At 38.6% G+C, this 18,005-nt stretch overlaps 3 protein-coding genes across 7 annotated transcripts in view; 1 reads left to right on the top strand and 2 right to left on the bottom strand.

Moving 5' to 3' along the window:
- The window catches only part of LOC121878531 (solute carrier family 35 member G1-like), a 133,087-nt gene extending 126,956 nt beyond the window's left edge, over positions 1 to 6,131 (bottom strand). For 2 of the 3 annotated variants that reach the window (XM_042384800.1, XM_042384798.1), the window contains exon 1: positions 6,040 to 6,131. The gene's annotated coding sequence lies outside the window, so the exon portion shown is untranslated. The remainder of the gene's footprint in view (positions 1 to 6,039) is intronic. The other variant, XM_042384799.1, reaches the window with a different exon arrangement.
- LOC121878530 (carbohydrate sulfotransferase 3-like) overlaps positions 1 to 12,928 on the top strand; it is a 91,755-nt gene extending 78,827 nt beyond the window's left edge. For 2 of the 3 annotated variants that reach the window (XM_042384797.1, XM_042384795.1), the window contains exons 2-4: positions 6,368 to 6,498; positions 7,669 to 7,758; positions 9,397 to 12,928. In XM_042384797.1, the coding sequence (XP_042240731.1) occupies positions 6,368 to 6,498; positions 7,669 to 7,758; positions 9,397 to 10,592 (1,417 nt within the window). In that variant the 3' untranslated portion in view covers positions 10,593 to 12,928. The remainder of the gene's footprint in view (positions 1 to 6,367; positions 6,499 to 7,668; positions 7,759 to 9,396) is intronic. The other variant, XM_042384796.1, reaches the window with a different exon arrangement.
- Positions 12,929 to 14,742: 1,814 nt separating this feature from the next.
- Positions 14,743 to 18,005, bottom strand: part of LOC121878368 (FMRFamide-related neuropeptides-like) — a 59,469-nt gene continuing 56,206 nt past the window's right edge. The window contains exons 3-4 of the mRNA XM_042384571.1: positions 16,634 to 16,732; positions 14,743 to 16,103 (exon numbers count right to left, since the gene is read on the bottom strand). Coding sequence (XP_042240505.1) covers positions 16,644 to 16,732 — 89 coding nt within the window. The 3' untranslated portion in view covers positions 14,743 to 16,103; positions 16,634 to 16,643. The remainder of the gene's footprint in view (positions 16,104 to 16,633; positions 16,733 to 18,005) is intronic.

The following is an 18,005-nucleotide window of genomic DNA, read 5'->3' as shown; positions in this document are numbered from 1 at the left end:
GGTCACCCTAGAGTTTTCCGTGCAATAAATCCACGATAGCATCCACAGGCAATAAGTCAACGGTACGATCCGCACACTGGTTACACTGGCGAAAGGAATCATTGAGCTCAGTTGGAGAGTAGGATGACTACATTGTATGTTTCTATTGCAGCATTAACCGCTTTAGTGGGATGTGTGATCCTGTTAAAGAAGACCAAGACAAAAAAGAAACGATTGTGCGTAGCAGTATCCATCACGGAAATCTGGTGTTCTTTTGTAGCGTCCAAGCGATGTTTGTTTACAAGTGACGTAAGTACGTCCTCTAGAGCAAAATGAAATTCCCTTCGTGATGTATATACTGTGGCAGTTTTGTTCGTGTGTTTTTATTCATTTACGCTTTTTATATTTTTGTAAATCTTAACATTAATAAGAAAAAATTAGAACGGTGTAAATGTTATTAATACAATTGACTATCTATAGCAAATGTCAACCCACCGTAATGTGGATTTTCAGACGCTCCGTATCGCCCCACTTTCGACAACAGATAAGTTGTCGCTGTAGAGACAACTTGAGGGCTTCGTTGAAACTGTAGTGTGACCGCAGCTTAATTTCCTTCAGATTATCGTTCAGTTTTTAACCTGATCCTATAATTAAAATCCCTATTGCGATTATACTTCGCAAACTAAGTAAATCATATGTGGATCTAAACAGTTATTAATTGTTTGTGGATAAACGTATTTCATAATAGATGGGATGAATTCTGAAACTGAGTGCACAATATATTGACGAATTCAACCAAAGGCATAAGCTGAGCAGACAAGCTGGCCCTATAATCCATCCAATCAAGAAGCGGCTACTGACGTCATAGTGTATTACGCCTCTAACTGACTGGCCTGCCTGAACCCGTAATGTAACCAATTAGAAACGCTTGCTGACGTCATAGGGACCACCATAACAGTATGATGTTCGAAAAATTTGCCAGTATTGTTTCCTTATTTACAATTCGCTTCTGACGTAAATAAGTTAAAAAAATGAAAATATTTATCTTATCAATATTTATTATCATTTGATTTTGAATTTGAGTTACAAACAAGACATCAATTTACCATAGATAGACATAGATGCTTTATTGAGATAAGTTTGTGTAAGTTAACCTCAGAATCAATGTAACGTGGCCACAAGTTTGTGAGAAATCTTTTACTTAACTGATCTGGCCATAATATCTTTAAGTGCAACATGATGCTGCTGTAAAGTTTGGTAAAGTAAAAGTTTGAATCACTCGATATTATCCATTTACCAGTCAGTACCACAGGGATAAAGTTGGTGCATGAGTCTCTAACCTAGTCTTATTGTACGTGTGTTTCCTTGGGTTCATAACTCACTGGACACATGACTAAGGACTGATATGGCCGAGATAGAAAAATTACCTTCAGATGACAAGACCTTTAATGAGAAAATTTACGAGACACATTAGAGAAAAAACAATAAAAGAAAAGAAAATTGAACTTTCTGATACAATGGATAAATAAATCTAGTACTGATAAACAATAGATGAAGCTTGTGTTAATTCTCGTATTCATTTTAAATCTTTATTCACGTTACTGAATAAAATAAATAATAGAACGTTTGCCTGTGACACCAGAGCGATCAGCTGGTTACGTCAACGTTTGTATTTATTTATTTTTATAATTACACTTTACGGTAATTTTTTAATGTTTAATTTACTCCTATTGTTCATTTTACGATTAAATAAAAATAACGTGTTAATGAGGTATTAGATTATGTTAGACCATTCAACTGTGAGGTGTAGGTCGGGTTCCCTGTGAAAATATCAATAAAAAACATAGCTGCTCTTTCTCGTCTCTTCCTTATCACCTGCACACCTGTTCTACCTCTCACTCAATACACCTGTTCTACCTCTCACTCAATACACCTGTTCTACCTCTCACTCAATACACCTGATATACCTCGTACACGATATTATTCCTGCTCTCTCGTTATATTTCATCCGATATACCAAAACTCTCCCTTGGTATATATTCTCAGCAAATATAGACCTCGAGCTCTTACCCAAGAACCAGGTAGGTGTGTTATGGAATACACGTGAGAGTGATTAGAAATTACCTGAGTGTTTATCTTGATATGTACGCCTTACCTGACACCTGAGCTCTCTCTCTCTCTCTCTCTCTCTCTCTCTCTTATCTAGGTAAAATATAATCCCATTCTCTCTCGTTTACCCTTAATTAACACGATGATGCCACGACCTCCAGTACACAACTTCACCAATTCTCTTCCTCCAGTACACAGCCTTGCCATTTCTCTTCCTCTCCAGTACACAACTATGCCACTTCTTCCCTTCCAGTACACAACCTCGCCATTTCTCTTCCCCTCCAGTACATAACCTCGCCATTTCTCTTCCCCTCCAGTACACAACCCTGCCTCCCTCCACGTCTCCGTTTACCTAACACAGTGTAGTGGTATTCTAAGGCTTCAGTATTATATGGGATTATTGTTTTCGGTGACCTCGGGGTTAAGTGTTTTTGTGGAGGGAGGTTAGGAAGGGGCAGGGAGTGAAGGGATGAGGAGGGTAAAGGAGGGAGAGGAGGGTAAGGGAGGGAGGGGAGGGAAGGGAAGAAGAGAGGAAGGGGGTTTGGATAGAGGAAGAGTAGGGTAGGGAGGAGGGTTAGGCAAATTGATTCTGTTGGCCATGAGGCATTATTATTATCATTATTATTAGTAGTAGTAGTAGTAGTAATAGTAGTAGTAGTAGTAGGGGGCTTCATATGCATGAGGCATGACGAAGTAAGGGATCTCACAGCAAATATGATGAAGGAAATCTGTCGTGATGTCAGGGTAGAACCGACCCTCCTTCCATTGGACGGTGAGAATTTCCAACATAGGACTTCAAACACATCCAACGAAGCCCGTGTTGACGTCAGTGCTCGAGGATTCTGGACGAGAGGACAGCGAGCCTTCTTCGACATCAGGATTTTTTATCCCATGGCCGCATGTCACCGTAACTTAGCTCTCTATGCTGCACACAGGAGGAACGAGAACGACAAGATAAGGGCATACGGGGAGAGAATTCAGAACGTTGATCAAGGCAGCTTCACTCCTTTGGTGTTCACAACCTCTGGTGGGATGGGACCAAGTGCAAGATGCTTCTACGCCACACTCGCGGAGGTGCTATCCGAACAGAAGCAGCAGCCCAGAAGTTATGTTACAGCCTGGATGAGATGTCGACTGTCCTTCTCTCTCCTTAGGTCTGCTTTGCTCTGCCTCAGCAGAACGAGAGCATCGGCCCCAAAGCCGACAACAGTTGCAGATATTGACTATGAGGTTACAGTCACTGAATACCGCATAGATCTGCGGCTCAACTAACTCAACACAGCTCGGATAGCTACTTATGTATTAGGATATTTAATTTTAAGGTAATAAAATGGCGGCGAAGGTGTGGCTATTGGGGGAGGATGGAAGCCACGTTTTTAATGTTGTAGTAGTAGTAGTAGTAGTAGTAGTATGATCATTGTACTATCAATATCAATAACAATACTTTTACCAATAATTACAGCATTATCATTATCACTAATACCATTATTATTGCTATTATTTCCGTCATTTATTATCATTACTTTATTAAAAGAAACAGGGTGAGGGCCGTTGTAATGTGACGAAGGATCTGAAGGAAGGAAGAGAACGAAGGTGGAATAAGCAAGGTGAAATAAGCAAGGTGGAATAAGCAAGGTGGAGTAAGCATGGTGGAGTAAGCATGGTGGAGTAAGCAAGGTGGAATAAGCAAGGTGGAGTAAGCAAGGTTCCCATGTATTTGTGTATTGTGTCACTCCACCTCATTACAAGTCAATATAAAGTATACAATATGGAGAAGTATCAGTAGGATTAAACTAACAGAATGGAACACACCTCCACCACCTCCAACCTTCTTCATTCTTACTCGATAAACTGTTATCATACACACGTCAATATGGTGATAATATCCGTAGTGTCGTGTGTGTGTGTGTGTGTGTGTGTGTGTGTGTGTGTGTGTGTGTGTGTGTGTGTGTGTGTGTGTGTGTAAAACGTATCGCCTACTATAAGAAGAATATCAACTAAAATTTGAATTACAATAAAAAAAAACACGTCCACAGGTTGAATCTCAATAACATTCCAAATCAGAACAGAGAAGAACTAGTGGAAATATCTAGACCTGGTGACGACAGCTGCCTCTACTGACATGACATCACCCCCAGACACACCATAAACACGACCTAACATTTTTAATATACATGAGAACTGTTATAAACTGTCATATTAATCATACTCATTCGTTAAAGACATATAATTACCCTCCCATGTTACAAGGAAAAAGAATTATTATCTGTTTCCTAATCCTGTACCAGAGGGGTTAAACGCCTTTACACTGTACCAACAACACGAGGTGATAGAGGTATAATACACACTACACGCAGTAATCTATAGCCATGCAGGTCCCTTAGTTCCTGTTTTATTATTATTATTATTATTATTATTATTATTATTATTATTATTAGTAGTAGTAGTAGTAGTAGTAGTAGTAGTAGTAGTAATAGTAATAGTAATAGTAATAGTAGTAGTAGTAGTAGTAGTAGTAGTAATAGTAATAGTAGTAATAGTAATAGTAATAGTAATAGTAGTATTAGTATTATTCGCACGTTTGTTGTCACAGTCTCGAGAGTTCCTAAGTGCAGTTCTCGGACCCACGTGTTGTCAGCCCCAACTCTTATAACTTTATTACTTCTCAAACACACATGACAAACCTCCTTGAAATTTCAAAGCTTTGAGAATTTAAAAAAAAACAAATAACAATAATAATAACTTGAACTTCAGTATGTCATAAAAATGTAAACTTCACATTTAACCTTAGATTAAGTGAAGTAGCGTCATCACCACGCCTCTAGTCATTAAAAATCTTACTTGTCTCCAGGTAATCATTCGTCTTTCATCACTATCATCATCACCATCATCATCATCATCATCATTAGTCCGTGCCATGTACTGTCATAGCTCGTTAGTCAAGTGATCAAATAAATCTCAATCCAAATAGGTCCCAACCTCACCATTAAAACTGGTGTCCATCCCAAATAGGTCTAGGTACTTTCAGGTCCCAGTTCTAAGGAAAAGATTTGGTTAGTTTACATTAACACTAAGACCCGTGTACTCCCTGTTGTGGTAGTGCAAGACTCGAATAGTCTGGGTCGAAGTTCATGTCTAGTTATGGCTACTACCTCTATGTCACTGATCATGTGAACTAGTTACATGAATTATAACACATGTGAGCTGGTGAGGGAGGGATGGAGGGAAGGGGGGAGGGTGATAAGCCCCCCGCGTGGCAGGTGTTTCTCCGTTGCACAACAAGTAAATCCATCACCACACATCAATAACGACTAGACTGCACGTGTGTGTGTGTAAATAACGTGTAATTTTGCTAATCACAGCTTACAAAGTCAAAACACGTTATAACTGTGATCACCAACCAGTGCTCGAGGAGTATGAGATCATGTATTACTTTTCTTGTTGATTTTATGATCAGATTATTCGATAAATGACGTACATTTTCCCCAAGGTACTAGAGGAATGCGGTGTTTCAGAAAATATGGAGAGCGAGTTGTATCGAATTATCGGATGAATTTGTCAAAGGAGGGGAAGGTAGGCAGGTAATGTTTGAGTGTGCAGCGTGTGTGTGTGTGAGGATGATGCAAGTAACAATGAATGTGCTGTATTATCAAGAAACAGTAGTAGTAAGGTTCACTTTACTATTAACATTGTTATTGTGTCCTCGTATAGTATTTGTACGGGACATATAAAAGTCCTCGGAGTGGTAGCGTCCCCGTGTCTTTGTAATATATCGCAGCTCAACACCCAGGTACTGCACACACACACACACACACACCAGTCGCCTCACCCAGACAACAAAATTCTTCCCTTTCTTTTCCTGATTTCGGATAATTTACACATCTTCGTACTCAGTGAAGATCGTAGACGACACCTTAATGCTATGGCCAAGGTCAATAGATCAATACTTACCATGTGAGAAGATAGAGAAGCCCCTCCCAGCTGATATCAACACACACACACCCTACACAACGAGCCTCCAACTTGTATGTCGTCTGCTTGTGATAAAATCAGCTGATTGGTCACGTGATCTCCAGACTGTTTTGAAATGCTACAGTCAATTTTTACCTTTAATTGGAACTTTTGTATTTTAAATTATTCTTCTAAATATTATACTGAATGTATATCGTTGTTTTCCAAGACTGAAATAGGGTTTATAAGGAACAGAATGGGAAATAAGTTACCCTGAAAAGCCGTCGTTTTCTTTTGTGTAAATATTAATAGTCGTTTTCTCTTACAGCTCCCTTGCACCCAGGACCCGCCAGACCGTCCGCACAGCAGCTATTGCCATTATATCCGCCCTGGCACTCGTGGCTATCTTCCACCTGGCCAAGCTTGCTGAACATCCAGTTAGTGAGAACGTAATTGAAGGTAAAAAAAAAAGAAGAAATCACTGTATCTGACATCATCTTTTCTTAATGTATTTTTATTTCTCTCATTGATTATAATCTCATGGTAACTTTTATAACGAAAGGTTGTGTTGTGTTGTGTTGTGTTGTGTTACTTTACCTTGAACTTTGAAATATATTGCCCCTTTTTGAATATATATGAACAAATAACTCCTAACTATATTTTCCTTATATTCACACGAGCCATATAGTGAGATAAACTTGGAATTATCTTTCTTTAATACTGTATTTCAAAATAAATAGATAGATAGATATTCAGTAAAATCGTCATAGAGGTTCACTTTGGTTTGAAGGTGCATGAAAGATAGTAAACTGAGTCAGTTCAACCCAGGATGGATGGTTTTTGTGGTCTGTCTTTAGCTAAATCGACTCATTGTTTACCATTGTTTGCATATCTAGTTATCTACACACTATCTCTGTACTGTACACTATGAACCAATGTGAACCAGTATGACAGGTTTATTGTAGTCATATACCTATTATTTAATCAAGTACCTGTAAGTGTATATGTGCTTTATCCTTCCACACACACACACACACACACACACACACACACACACACACACACACACACACACACATATATATATATATATATATATATATATATATATATATATATATATATATATATATATATATATATATATATATATATATATATATACTTTATACTTCCACACATACATTTATAACGTAAAGTCCGCTTGCTTTATTGGGCTAATGAAAAATATATAAATATATAAATATATAAATATATATATATATATATATATATATATATATGCCTTCCACTTGAGAGTATTATTGTCATATTTCATCTAACTGTTGTATTAACTCAAAAAGACATATTTACATGATAGTATGTGCCTGTGACGTTTATTAAGGATGATTGGCCAATTAAACATAAAGTGTATCTGATGTTTATGCCCAAATAGAGATAACCTTTTGCTTCTATTGCCTAAACTTGCTTATTACAGACACTTTACCATTCGTATATGAAAGTAAATGTCTTGTAGTCCTATATTTACAGGAATATTTTGAGTTGTTTTAATACACATTCATCTCCTACACCTATATGTCATAAACAGCTTCTCGCACACATATGACTTACTGTCTACACTTTCCGTAGCGCCGTCCCTGGAGGTGAAACAAGAAGCTGCGGCCTGGAGTGGTGACGGAGTCCGGAAGACCTCTGGTGGCAAGGCTATCATCCCTTCAGGTAGGCACTCCAGCCAGGTGAAACGGAAAGGGAGAACGGATGCGGGAAAAGGGGCTTAGAAAGAGAAGGGGACTGATGATAACGGTCGGATTGGATAGAGGAAGGTGGAGAAGGTGGAAGAGAGAGGGAAGGAGGTGTAGGAGAGAGGACATGGAGAGGGAGGAGGATAAAAGGGGTAGTGCGAGAGAAAGAGTGTGTGTGTGTGTGTGTGTGTGTGTGTTAGAATTAAAAAGAAGAGAGAAACAGCAAAGTAGTAGGAAAAAATAAAGAAAAATAAACTATGAGAGAATGGACATAGAGCGGGAGACAGAATAATGATACACGGAAATATAGACAGAAGGACAGATAGACAATCCAACAATCAGGCCTCATGTATAGATCCTCACATCCTTAGTCTGAATAAATATCTCTATACTTTGGGATACAAATAGTTTTATCCCGTACTCTCATTAAGTTGAAAATCTAACCATTATATTAAATGGCTGTCACCCATATAGTTCTTGTCGCTTGCATCCACATGTTCAGGACTCAGGGATCATTAAAATATTACCAGGTGACTTAATTTGTTCTAAGCTTCATTTAGTGGACAAAAACCTCATTCAAGTAATGTAAAATTGATCCGATTTTTCTTAACTTTTGGGTGATGGAACATCGATATTCATTTAATTGTATTAATGAATTTGTCGGTTTTTGTCACTTGTCTTTGGGTAAATCTGATCACTGAGAGGCAGTCATTATCCTTGATGAAGAAGGTGTGGAGTATATGAGAGCAGCATTTAATCAAAATCACTTAACAAAACCTGAAGTATACATTTATTCTAAACTTTATTTATTTACTGTTCAAAACAAGGTGGGCACTCTTAATGGGCGTCCAATATATACGTACTTGCTCAGAAATATATATATATATATTTTTTTTTCTGGCGTGACTTACAACTATTAAGGAACTAATGTGAGACCAATATATACTTCTGTAGTGAGTCCTATGTATTTATGAAGTGAGTCCTATATACTAATATAGTAAGTCCTATTTGCTTATATAGGAGCTCTATGTACTTGTGTAGTGAGTCCTATGTGCCTATGTAGTGAGTCCTATGTATTATGTAGTGAGTCTTATATACTTATGTAGTGAATCCTATGTACCTATATAGTGAGACCCTTTACTGTACTAAACTTGTGCAGTAAGAATATGTCCCACAATTAAAGAGTTAGAAGGCTCGAGAGGTATATCAAGACGTGAGAAGTCAAGGGAGTTTTATAAGTGAACAGTACAAAGTATGGAAGAGATGAATGGTAATGTAGTTCTATTACATGGAATTTGGATGAAGCAGAGGTGACATGATAAAGAATGACATGTGTTATAACTGGGGCTGAACGGAGGAGAGATAATGGACTGAATTTCATTAGCGTACTGAACAGGGATGTAGCTGAAGACAAGCAAAAATGAGGTGACGATCGTGTGAGGCAAGAAGTGACAGGTTGTTGTGAGGAGAATGGTTTAAGCTCGTACTGTAGGCATGTTTAATAAAGAGAGCAGTTTATAAGGTTAGGTTAGGTTAGGTTTATAAGTGTGATCTGTGTACCAGTGAAATATTTTTGTGAGTGACTGTGATTTCACTCAGACTATTTCTTCACCAGCAGGTGCTGGAGAGGACTGGAGAGGAGGGCAAGAATTTAACGATGCCGTGGCGGACGCTGGAGGCGTCAACCCAGTGTCTCCAGTGCAGGACATTTTGGCTCATGCTAGACCCGGTGGTAGGAGAGTCGCCATCCGTCCAATCCTCAATATTCCAGTTGATCGAAATATCATGATGCATGACGTACAGCGTATCGAAAAGCTGAACAAGAGGTACTCCCGACCTGCCAACTCAACGGAGGTGGAGAAGACGTTGGATCTTGTAAGGAAGAAAGTAGAAGCTGATCGCAAAATGCTCACCAGCAAGTCCCTGAGGCTGTGGTCTCAAGGAGAGACGCCGCTCAGAGTGTTACTCGTCACAACATGGCGGTCTGGCTCCACTTTCCTGGGCCAAGTGTTGGCCAACCATCCCGGTGTTTTCCACCACTACGAACCTTTCAGTCCCCGCGGGGTGCGACAGGTCCGTTCTGGTCGCGATGCGTTCCAGGCTCAACAGTTACTGCACCGTCTACTAGACTGTCAGTTTACCGGTCAAGACGAATATCTGAACTACACCCGCTCTCACCCCGAAGATATGATTGGTCACAACAAGGTGGTATGGGAAGCCTGCCACCAGGGACCCAATATCAACGCTTGCTATAACGCTGCATTCCTCTCTAGGTCGTGCCAGATGTTCCCAATCCAGTTGGTAAAGACGGTACGTCTACGACTTAACCTGACTCAGTTGTTCCTGAATGACGAAAAGATGAACACGAAAGTCGTGTTCCTAGTACGTGATCCTCGAGCCACCATGAGTTCCCGCTATACCTCAGTGTCTTGGTGTTCTGACAAACCCGACTGTTCGTCTCCAGAAGTTCTATGCTCGGACTTGCAGGCAGACCTGAAAGTTGCCACAGCTCTTCGCCATCTCTATCCTCAACGATTCACCATGATCAAGTACGAGGACATAGCCACAGACCCACAGCCGGAGATCCATCGCCTGATGGACTTCCTTGGATTGGAATATTCTACAGATATTGCTCGTTATGTTGAGGAACACACGCAGGTGGACGTCAACAACCCGTGGAGCACCAAGCGAAAGTCGTCCGACCGCATCAACATGTGGAAGAAGCAGATGCCTCTTGAGGAGGTCCACACCATTCAGAATGCTTGTGAGTCGGTACTCAAGACGCTTCAGTACGAAGTCGTTGGCCAGTGAGGGAAAATGACGAGCCGCCAACAACGTCGGGTGAATGCCTGAAGGTGCTGAAGCTATCAAGCTTTGACAATTTTGTTTTTTCTAAGGGAAGAAACTTCACATAATGACAGTGATCACGACCTCAGCCTTCTCAGGGCTATTGAAAGAGAGAAAGACTTAAAGCCATCATAAGTGTGTGAGCCCTGCTAGACGTTCATTAGAAACTGACGATATATGACACTTGACTGTGGCTCCCGCACTGACCACAAAGTTTGTGTGCAAGAAAACCACGCAGTAACGCTTCCTCATTGTCCACCCTATTTTTCACTCCCTGTCATCAGTGACGAACAATCAAGAATTTATTTCACAAGATTGTACAAACTTAAACTGACCTGACTCTTCAGGAGACACAGAGTAATGATAAACCTTAGACCAGAATGTCAACTCAGTTCTTCTTTCTGTCATTTCCAGAGGAACATATCCGACACCTGAGTAACAACAGTTACTTCACAAGACACCTGAGAGTCGTGTCAACCTGCATGAGAGATTTATCAACTAATTCTTCAGGTTCATTAACATCTTTCCAGTCCTGTTGGGATAATTATATCTAAACATTGTCTTCCACGTATGAAGACAACAACAAGACGTCAAAATAAATAACTTCAATAGATGCTGGGTGTAGATCAGCGCCTCACCTCCCACAATAGCTCTCTCAGCACACAAGTATAGATCTCTTAAATTTTAACACCTGAATGAGATTGTAGGAACACCCTTTTGAAATTTGCTCTTTTGCTCTCTCTCCTTTTTAGGCACACTTAATACACTCCTAACTGATCATCCTAAGATAAGGATTTCACTGTAGTATTAACAAACACCAAATCTATAGTCTGTGTAATATTAAACGTGTATCTTTCTGAGGCCGTTGCTTTGGGTACAGAACAAGGAGGAATGATAGGCACGAACAATTTTCACTTATGAAAACTAGTAATAATCTTTTGTTGATCTGTTGTTGCGAATGACACATCTCTTGTATTTGTTCATTCCTGTGAGACCTAATCTAATGTGCCTTGTTCTCAAATGATCTACGAAGATGTTTGTATGTATGTATGTATGTACTGTATATATATATTTCAACCTTATAGGATTAAGTTTTTATAACATGATTTAACAAAATACCTAAACAAAGAAAGGTGTTTGTTATGTAGGGCAAGTATGATCATGTGACAGAAATACTGACACATCAGTAAATGTAAATTATAAATGGTAAGTGTACAGACATAAAAGCTTTTCTTCTTTTTCCTTTTTCTTTTAATTTTTCTTCCTTCTTATATACTTTATATATATACTTATACTTCATACCACTTATAGTTTCTTGTACCAGTACACCGATTATTGTTTTTCTACTCTGATACATTTATTTATATTCCAGCCACTTGTATCGCTAAACCCATTATTTTTTTTATTCTCTTTTATGTTTCTCTACGAATTATTATAGTTAACTTGCAAAGATTTTGGCTTCACCTCTATCAACAGATCATAGAAACGTCAAATATATATTCTAAGGTCATGATTGGATTCAAAACCTATGTACACGCAGGATTCAGTTGATTTTGTCACGATACCTTGCTCTTTATATACTTAAGTGTACTTGACCACCCTGGCCTTCTATGTACGCACCCAATTTTTTTTAACCTGAAAATCTTGAAAGAGAAAGAGACTAGAACAGAAATCAGGGATAAGAGAGAATAATGAATCCTATGGATGCTAAGTATCTGTTGACTAACTACTGTATAACCTGCTGCCGGATACAGGTGAGAGGGATGATGTAGCCAGGCAGTAGACATCCTAGTTAGAGCTTCAATACACTGGGTTTAATGGATGGGATCCTTTATCAGGTAATTTTCTAAAGAGCTTCCCAAGTCTATTTTTCTTGTCCCTATTGTGATACTATGACACATTTCCACGTATCTCTATAATTTTTAAGTTGATATTTTTATGTGTTTTCCTGAGTAACATTAGTCTCACTTTATCCTGTAAGATATTTTCCTTTTCACTTAAATAAGTTTGTGTACTGTACGTATGACTGACCCTGTAAACTGATTTAGTTATATAATTAATCTTAGGTTATATTATTTCTGGATGAATAAATGATGTGTGGTACTAGTGTGCTGAAAGATCGTAGAAAATTACTTAGTTTTATACACTAATATGAGTGAAATATACCTTTAGAGTGATTTGAGTACATGGAATGTGTGGTTTCAGGGTGATTATATAGTTAACTGTAAGTGAATCAATATTTTTTTGTACCTACCAACTGAGTGTGCCGTGTTGACTGTAATATACGAGAAAAATAGTAACTCTTATGTTTCATTTTCCCAATGTAGGATGAACATGGCCAGCCAGGTGTGTGTGTGTGTGTGTGTGTGTGTGTGTGTGTGTGTGTGTGTGTGCAGTTAGTGAGTGAAGTGTTCTCATTTGCCACACATACATTCATATACACATATACATACCCACACATAGATGATTAGATAGATAGATAGATAGAGAGAGAGAGAGAGCGAGACAGAGAGAGAGAGAGAGAGAAATTTCCCTCTCTCCTCCCCCACTGTCCTGAGGGACAGTCCTGCTCTGGAGTCAGAGATTTAAGAACGAGAAGAACTTTGACGTGTAAAAGTAACGCAAGAAAAAAAAACAAGAGAAAGAAGACGAGGGATAGAGGATAACAAAGGGGAGCGAGAGAGAGGGAAGGAGGGAAGTAAGAAAGGGCAAAAAGAGGACTGGGAGTGATGTACTGTACGAGCATCCCTTCGACCACGTCACCTCAGATTTGACACGCTGTATAACTAAGTATATTTACCTTTGTTACTTGTTGTCGTTGGTGTTCTAATTACATTGTTAATGCTTATGTTCTCTTACTTGTTATCTTTTGTCCTCTTACTTGTTATCTTTTGTCCTCTTACTTGTGATATATTGTGCTCTTATTTGTTGTATTTTTGCTCGTTATATTTTGTCTTCATATTACTTTGTCCTCTTATTTGTTATCTTTTGTCCTCTTAATTGTTATATTTTGTGGTCTTGTTATATTTTGTGTTCTCTTTTGTTATATTTTGTGGTCCTCTCGTTACTTTTTATCTTTGTCCTCTTTTTTGTGAATTTTTTGGGGCTCTTGCGTGTTACCTTTGTACTGGCCGCATCCTCAAGGTAATCTCGGCTGTCACGTCACACTGAGTTATGAGCGATTACACTTGTCTTGAGCCCCGCCAAAGATGTGTGTTGGTTCATAATTTGAGCATCTTCATATGCGCTGAGAAGTGAGATAAGTCTCCTACCATTGGTGTTAGTGGTGGGGTCACCTAATTTCTTGTGCCTCGTATTCAGGTCACCAATTAGGACAGTGGGGTCAACGTGTAAAAAGTCTGGCAGATCTGTGTATTGAAGCTGATCTGAGGGAGCATAGGCATTTAGCACGTTGAGTGATCCCATGGTACAGAAGGTTGGTAGTCTTTTTGGATACAAGAGGTGCATGCGGTAGTGACTTCTTAACATACTGTACACATATTTGGGCAGACTGGGTGGTGGCTTACCATTAGGTGTGAGACACTCCCGCAGACACGCAATATCGATGTGCTCAGTCACTTTACTGGCTATGATATTCAGTGCAGTGTCTGCGTTCTTATATCTTAGTGAGTCAGGCCAGTGAATACCCATCATCTCCTCCCTCATCCCGTCGTAATTATACCCTTGTATTATTTGAACCTTGGCCTGCTTTTGCCATGAGCCAAATAGCAGTTAAATCTGAAGGAAGATGCAGTTTAACATTGTTCCTCTTCACTCATAAAAAGTAAATGTAATTATTATTGCAACAGCATCAAATAATGGTACCATCCGTCAGGCGCGGACGGAAGGTACGAAGAACCATGACTGGGAAGGATGTGGATTCCCCCTCCCATCCCCCAACTCCCCCACATGGCATGCTTTTTTTGGACAACTACCATTCCATCTACAATGACAATTTTCTTACTAGATGCAACCAGCTGGTGTAAGTTGTGGTGAGACCTTCACAGACTTTCTGAAGTGACTGTATCGTCGCATTAAGTCAAAGTTAAGTGTCGTCTTTGAAATACTAAATGCAAATACAAAAAAGAAGTTTGGATTAAATAAAACTACACTGGCATTTTGTGACATTTATTGAACCTGTAATAACTTCGTTGATTGGAATCCAATTTTAGCCAATTCATGAGCGTGATTTAGTATAATTTATTGAGGTTACAAGGAACATCACGTTACTACCAATAGGACAATGTGCTCTTTATACATAATTTGTAATAGTCATTCTATCTGGGCCAATGAAATACTTTAATTGAAAACAAATTACCTTAGAAGAAGTATTATATAATTTTCTTAAAGTAATATTTTTTTGTAGTAATATAATGATGATTGGTAGTTTTATATGTATTGTGTGATAAAGATAGACAAAAAAAAGAGAAGAAAATCCTCTTTGGTGTCGTTGCCTTGGTGTGATTCATCAGTCCGGAAGTCAGTTTTCTATGAGTCAGTGCCCGGGATGGTGGTGGTGTGTCAAGGCTTCGGAGGTCACTTACTGTAATATAATCTTCGTGTTCAATCATGGCGAATATTTTCAAGGTATGTATTATTCATTTACAGTCGTGCAGGTGTTGAGGCTCGTTGAAACTGATTTAGTTTGCATTTCCTCCTCATTTTGTGTTAATTTAGGATCTTGGTAATTAGTATTTAGCGTCAGTCTGAGAATGTTATCGAAGCTTATGAGAAACACGAGCATATTTCAGCGTTCGTTTGGAAGGGATTACACCTGTAAAACAATTGACTATAGAATATACTTCTCGTAATTAACTGGGGTGAAAATAACACAGCAGCGATATACCTCTTCATATGTTTATTATCTTACGCTAATATGGAGGTTCGCCCCTACGAGAAGAACGAATCCGTCTTGGCTTATATTACTACATATGATAATAAAAAATAAATAAATAAAAAGTAAAATGTACCGCTCATTTTACGACACATACATAAACTCTCCGATACTGATGTTTCGATAAGATTGGAGATAAGGAAGGTAAAAATAAAAGATAAAATATTAGTTTATATTAATTATGGTAACAGAATCTTGCTACAGAGTGAATATTATCCTCACTCAAGGGCCATAAAACTTTTCAAAAGTAAACAATGCCCCGAAGTGAGCATAACGCAGTCACAGATCAGGGATATTCTTGAATAAACTCCGGGAGATATTGAGATTATAACCATATACTTAGTAAGGGTTGAATGACACTTGTGACCTGCGAATATAAACCGTAGACAGGACTTAAATGTGATTATAATTGTGTTTTGTTTTCATTATTTCACGTTTTCTGATGAACTGGAAGAGGAAAAAAAGAGATCCATCGTTTTGGTCTTGAATACTGTGGTTCAGATCCGCCGTTCACGTCAGGGAGTCAGAGAGAAATGGAGATATGTTGGTTGTGACGTCGGCAACTACGCACGTCTTGGGACCTGCAATTAAAGAGAATTTTAGAACATTACCTGCATTAATTAATGAAGGAACTATACTCAATTCTGAACTTTTTATTTCCACCACATGTATGAAACAGTTACGCCTACATTCTTAGAAAGAAATCTGTAGTGACCTTTAATATAGTAGAAATTAATTATGATATTGAAACAGTTGATTTAGCCTAAAAAATACACATACAGACTGGTCAATAACAATAACATTAACACGTGGAAATTGATGAATGGTGAAAGTAAAGGAAATTAAATATTGAAGAAATATGACAATATCTAAGAGGGAAAGAAGTGTAGGTATCCAAGAGAGAAAGGCAAGCAGGTATCTTAATTAGAAAAAAAGAAAGTCAAAATCTAATTAAATCGGTGACACAAGGACGTGTATTAGGATGTGTAGGACTTGTAGTATAACGTATAGGACGTGTAGTAGGATACGTAGGACTTAGTAGGATGTGTAGGGCGTGTACTAGGATGTGTAGGATGTGTAGTAAGATGTGTAGGATGTGTAAGATTCGCACCTCAAGAGAATCATTTCTTCTCTTGGACGGGGAACCAAGCGGCACACGCCTCCACCGCCACCTGACACACTGACGCCAGTCCCTTGCCAGGCTCGAACACTGCAACAGAAAACGAGTAGATTAATGCCATGGTAGACTACATACATACATACTTACATACATACATACATAGAGAGAGAAGGAGAAAGATGAGAGAGAGGGAGGGAGAGAGGAGGCCATAAACGAATGTCGATTAAGCTAAAACCAGAGAGAGAAATAAAAACGAATATAGGGGAGTGAAAATAATTTGATAACGGATGGATAGAAGAATAACACCAATACATAGAAGTGACACAATGGAATAAAATATAAATGATAAAATAAATTATAAAAAGATGTACCGACAACTTCCAATTGAGAGAATCAGTAGAGCAAGGAAATTAACGTGTCATTTTGCTCCATTTCTGCAGCATCACCTGATACATGGTACGTGTTACCTGTGTGCCAGTAACATAATTCCATTTGTTAAGTTTCTTGCTTCATAATAATAAGCATGAACATGGAACACCCAAACTCATATATGTGCATTATCATTAATATGTACCATAAATGTTTATTCCACGCTTCATATCGTAAATCACCGTTCCCATTTGTTGCGGGGCTTCAGATTGCAGTTTGGAAAATATGCTGACTATTGTATCCTAGCTCAGCTTGTTAGTAACGATGCACTTACAGTATATATTTTTCGTTTCTCTAAATGGGAAAAACATTCATTATTCTTTGTTGAAAATGAAGTATTTATATATTTTTTCTTAAATTCAAGTTGTGAGTTTTCAAATCATTCATATTGCCTTAGTCAATGTAAAGTTAAAGACGTTTTAACTCACATAACGACGGGTTAAGGTGTTTTTTGTTGTTGTCAAGTGAGTAAGGAACACTTTTCCAATATTGGTCTATTTAAGGAGTCGTAGTTACAGCTGGTGATATTGACAGTAGCCTCGTATATCCCACACAGCAGGTAATCCAATTTTCATGGTTGGCAGTCCCACGACTCTCGTTAGAGTTTTAATGTAATATTTAATACCGAATAGTTAAAGACATGATTTGACAAATGAAAAAGAACATTAATATTGTTCCTCTATTTTAGAAATATAGATACTCGTTTAGCATACCTACTGCACAACTGGAGACCCAGAACGTAAGACTTAGGATGGCCCTCGCTGAGCCACTCACACTAAAAATAGTCCGTATCCCTCTGGTGGAATTGGTGAAAAGTTACCAGAGGGTTACCCTTGTGAGGCTGCCCCAGGAGAGAACTACGTTTGACGTTTGCTGTCAAAGAATGACGAATGGACATTCGATGCAAAATTGAATAGGCCAGTTTTTCCTAGCT

Source organism: Homarus americanus, unplaced genomic scaffold (assembly GCF_018991925.1).
Source record: "Homarus americanus isolate GMGI-L3 unplaced genomic scaffold, GMGI_Hamer_2.0 scaffold41027, whole genome shotgun sequence".
Lineage (NCBI taxonomy): Eukaryota > Metazoa > Arthropoda > Malacostraca > Decapoda > Nephropidae > Homarus > Homarus americanus.
This window is presented reverse-complemented; position numbering and strand designations above follow the sequence as displayed.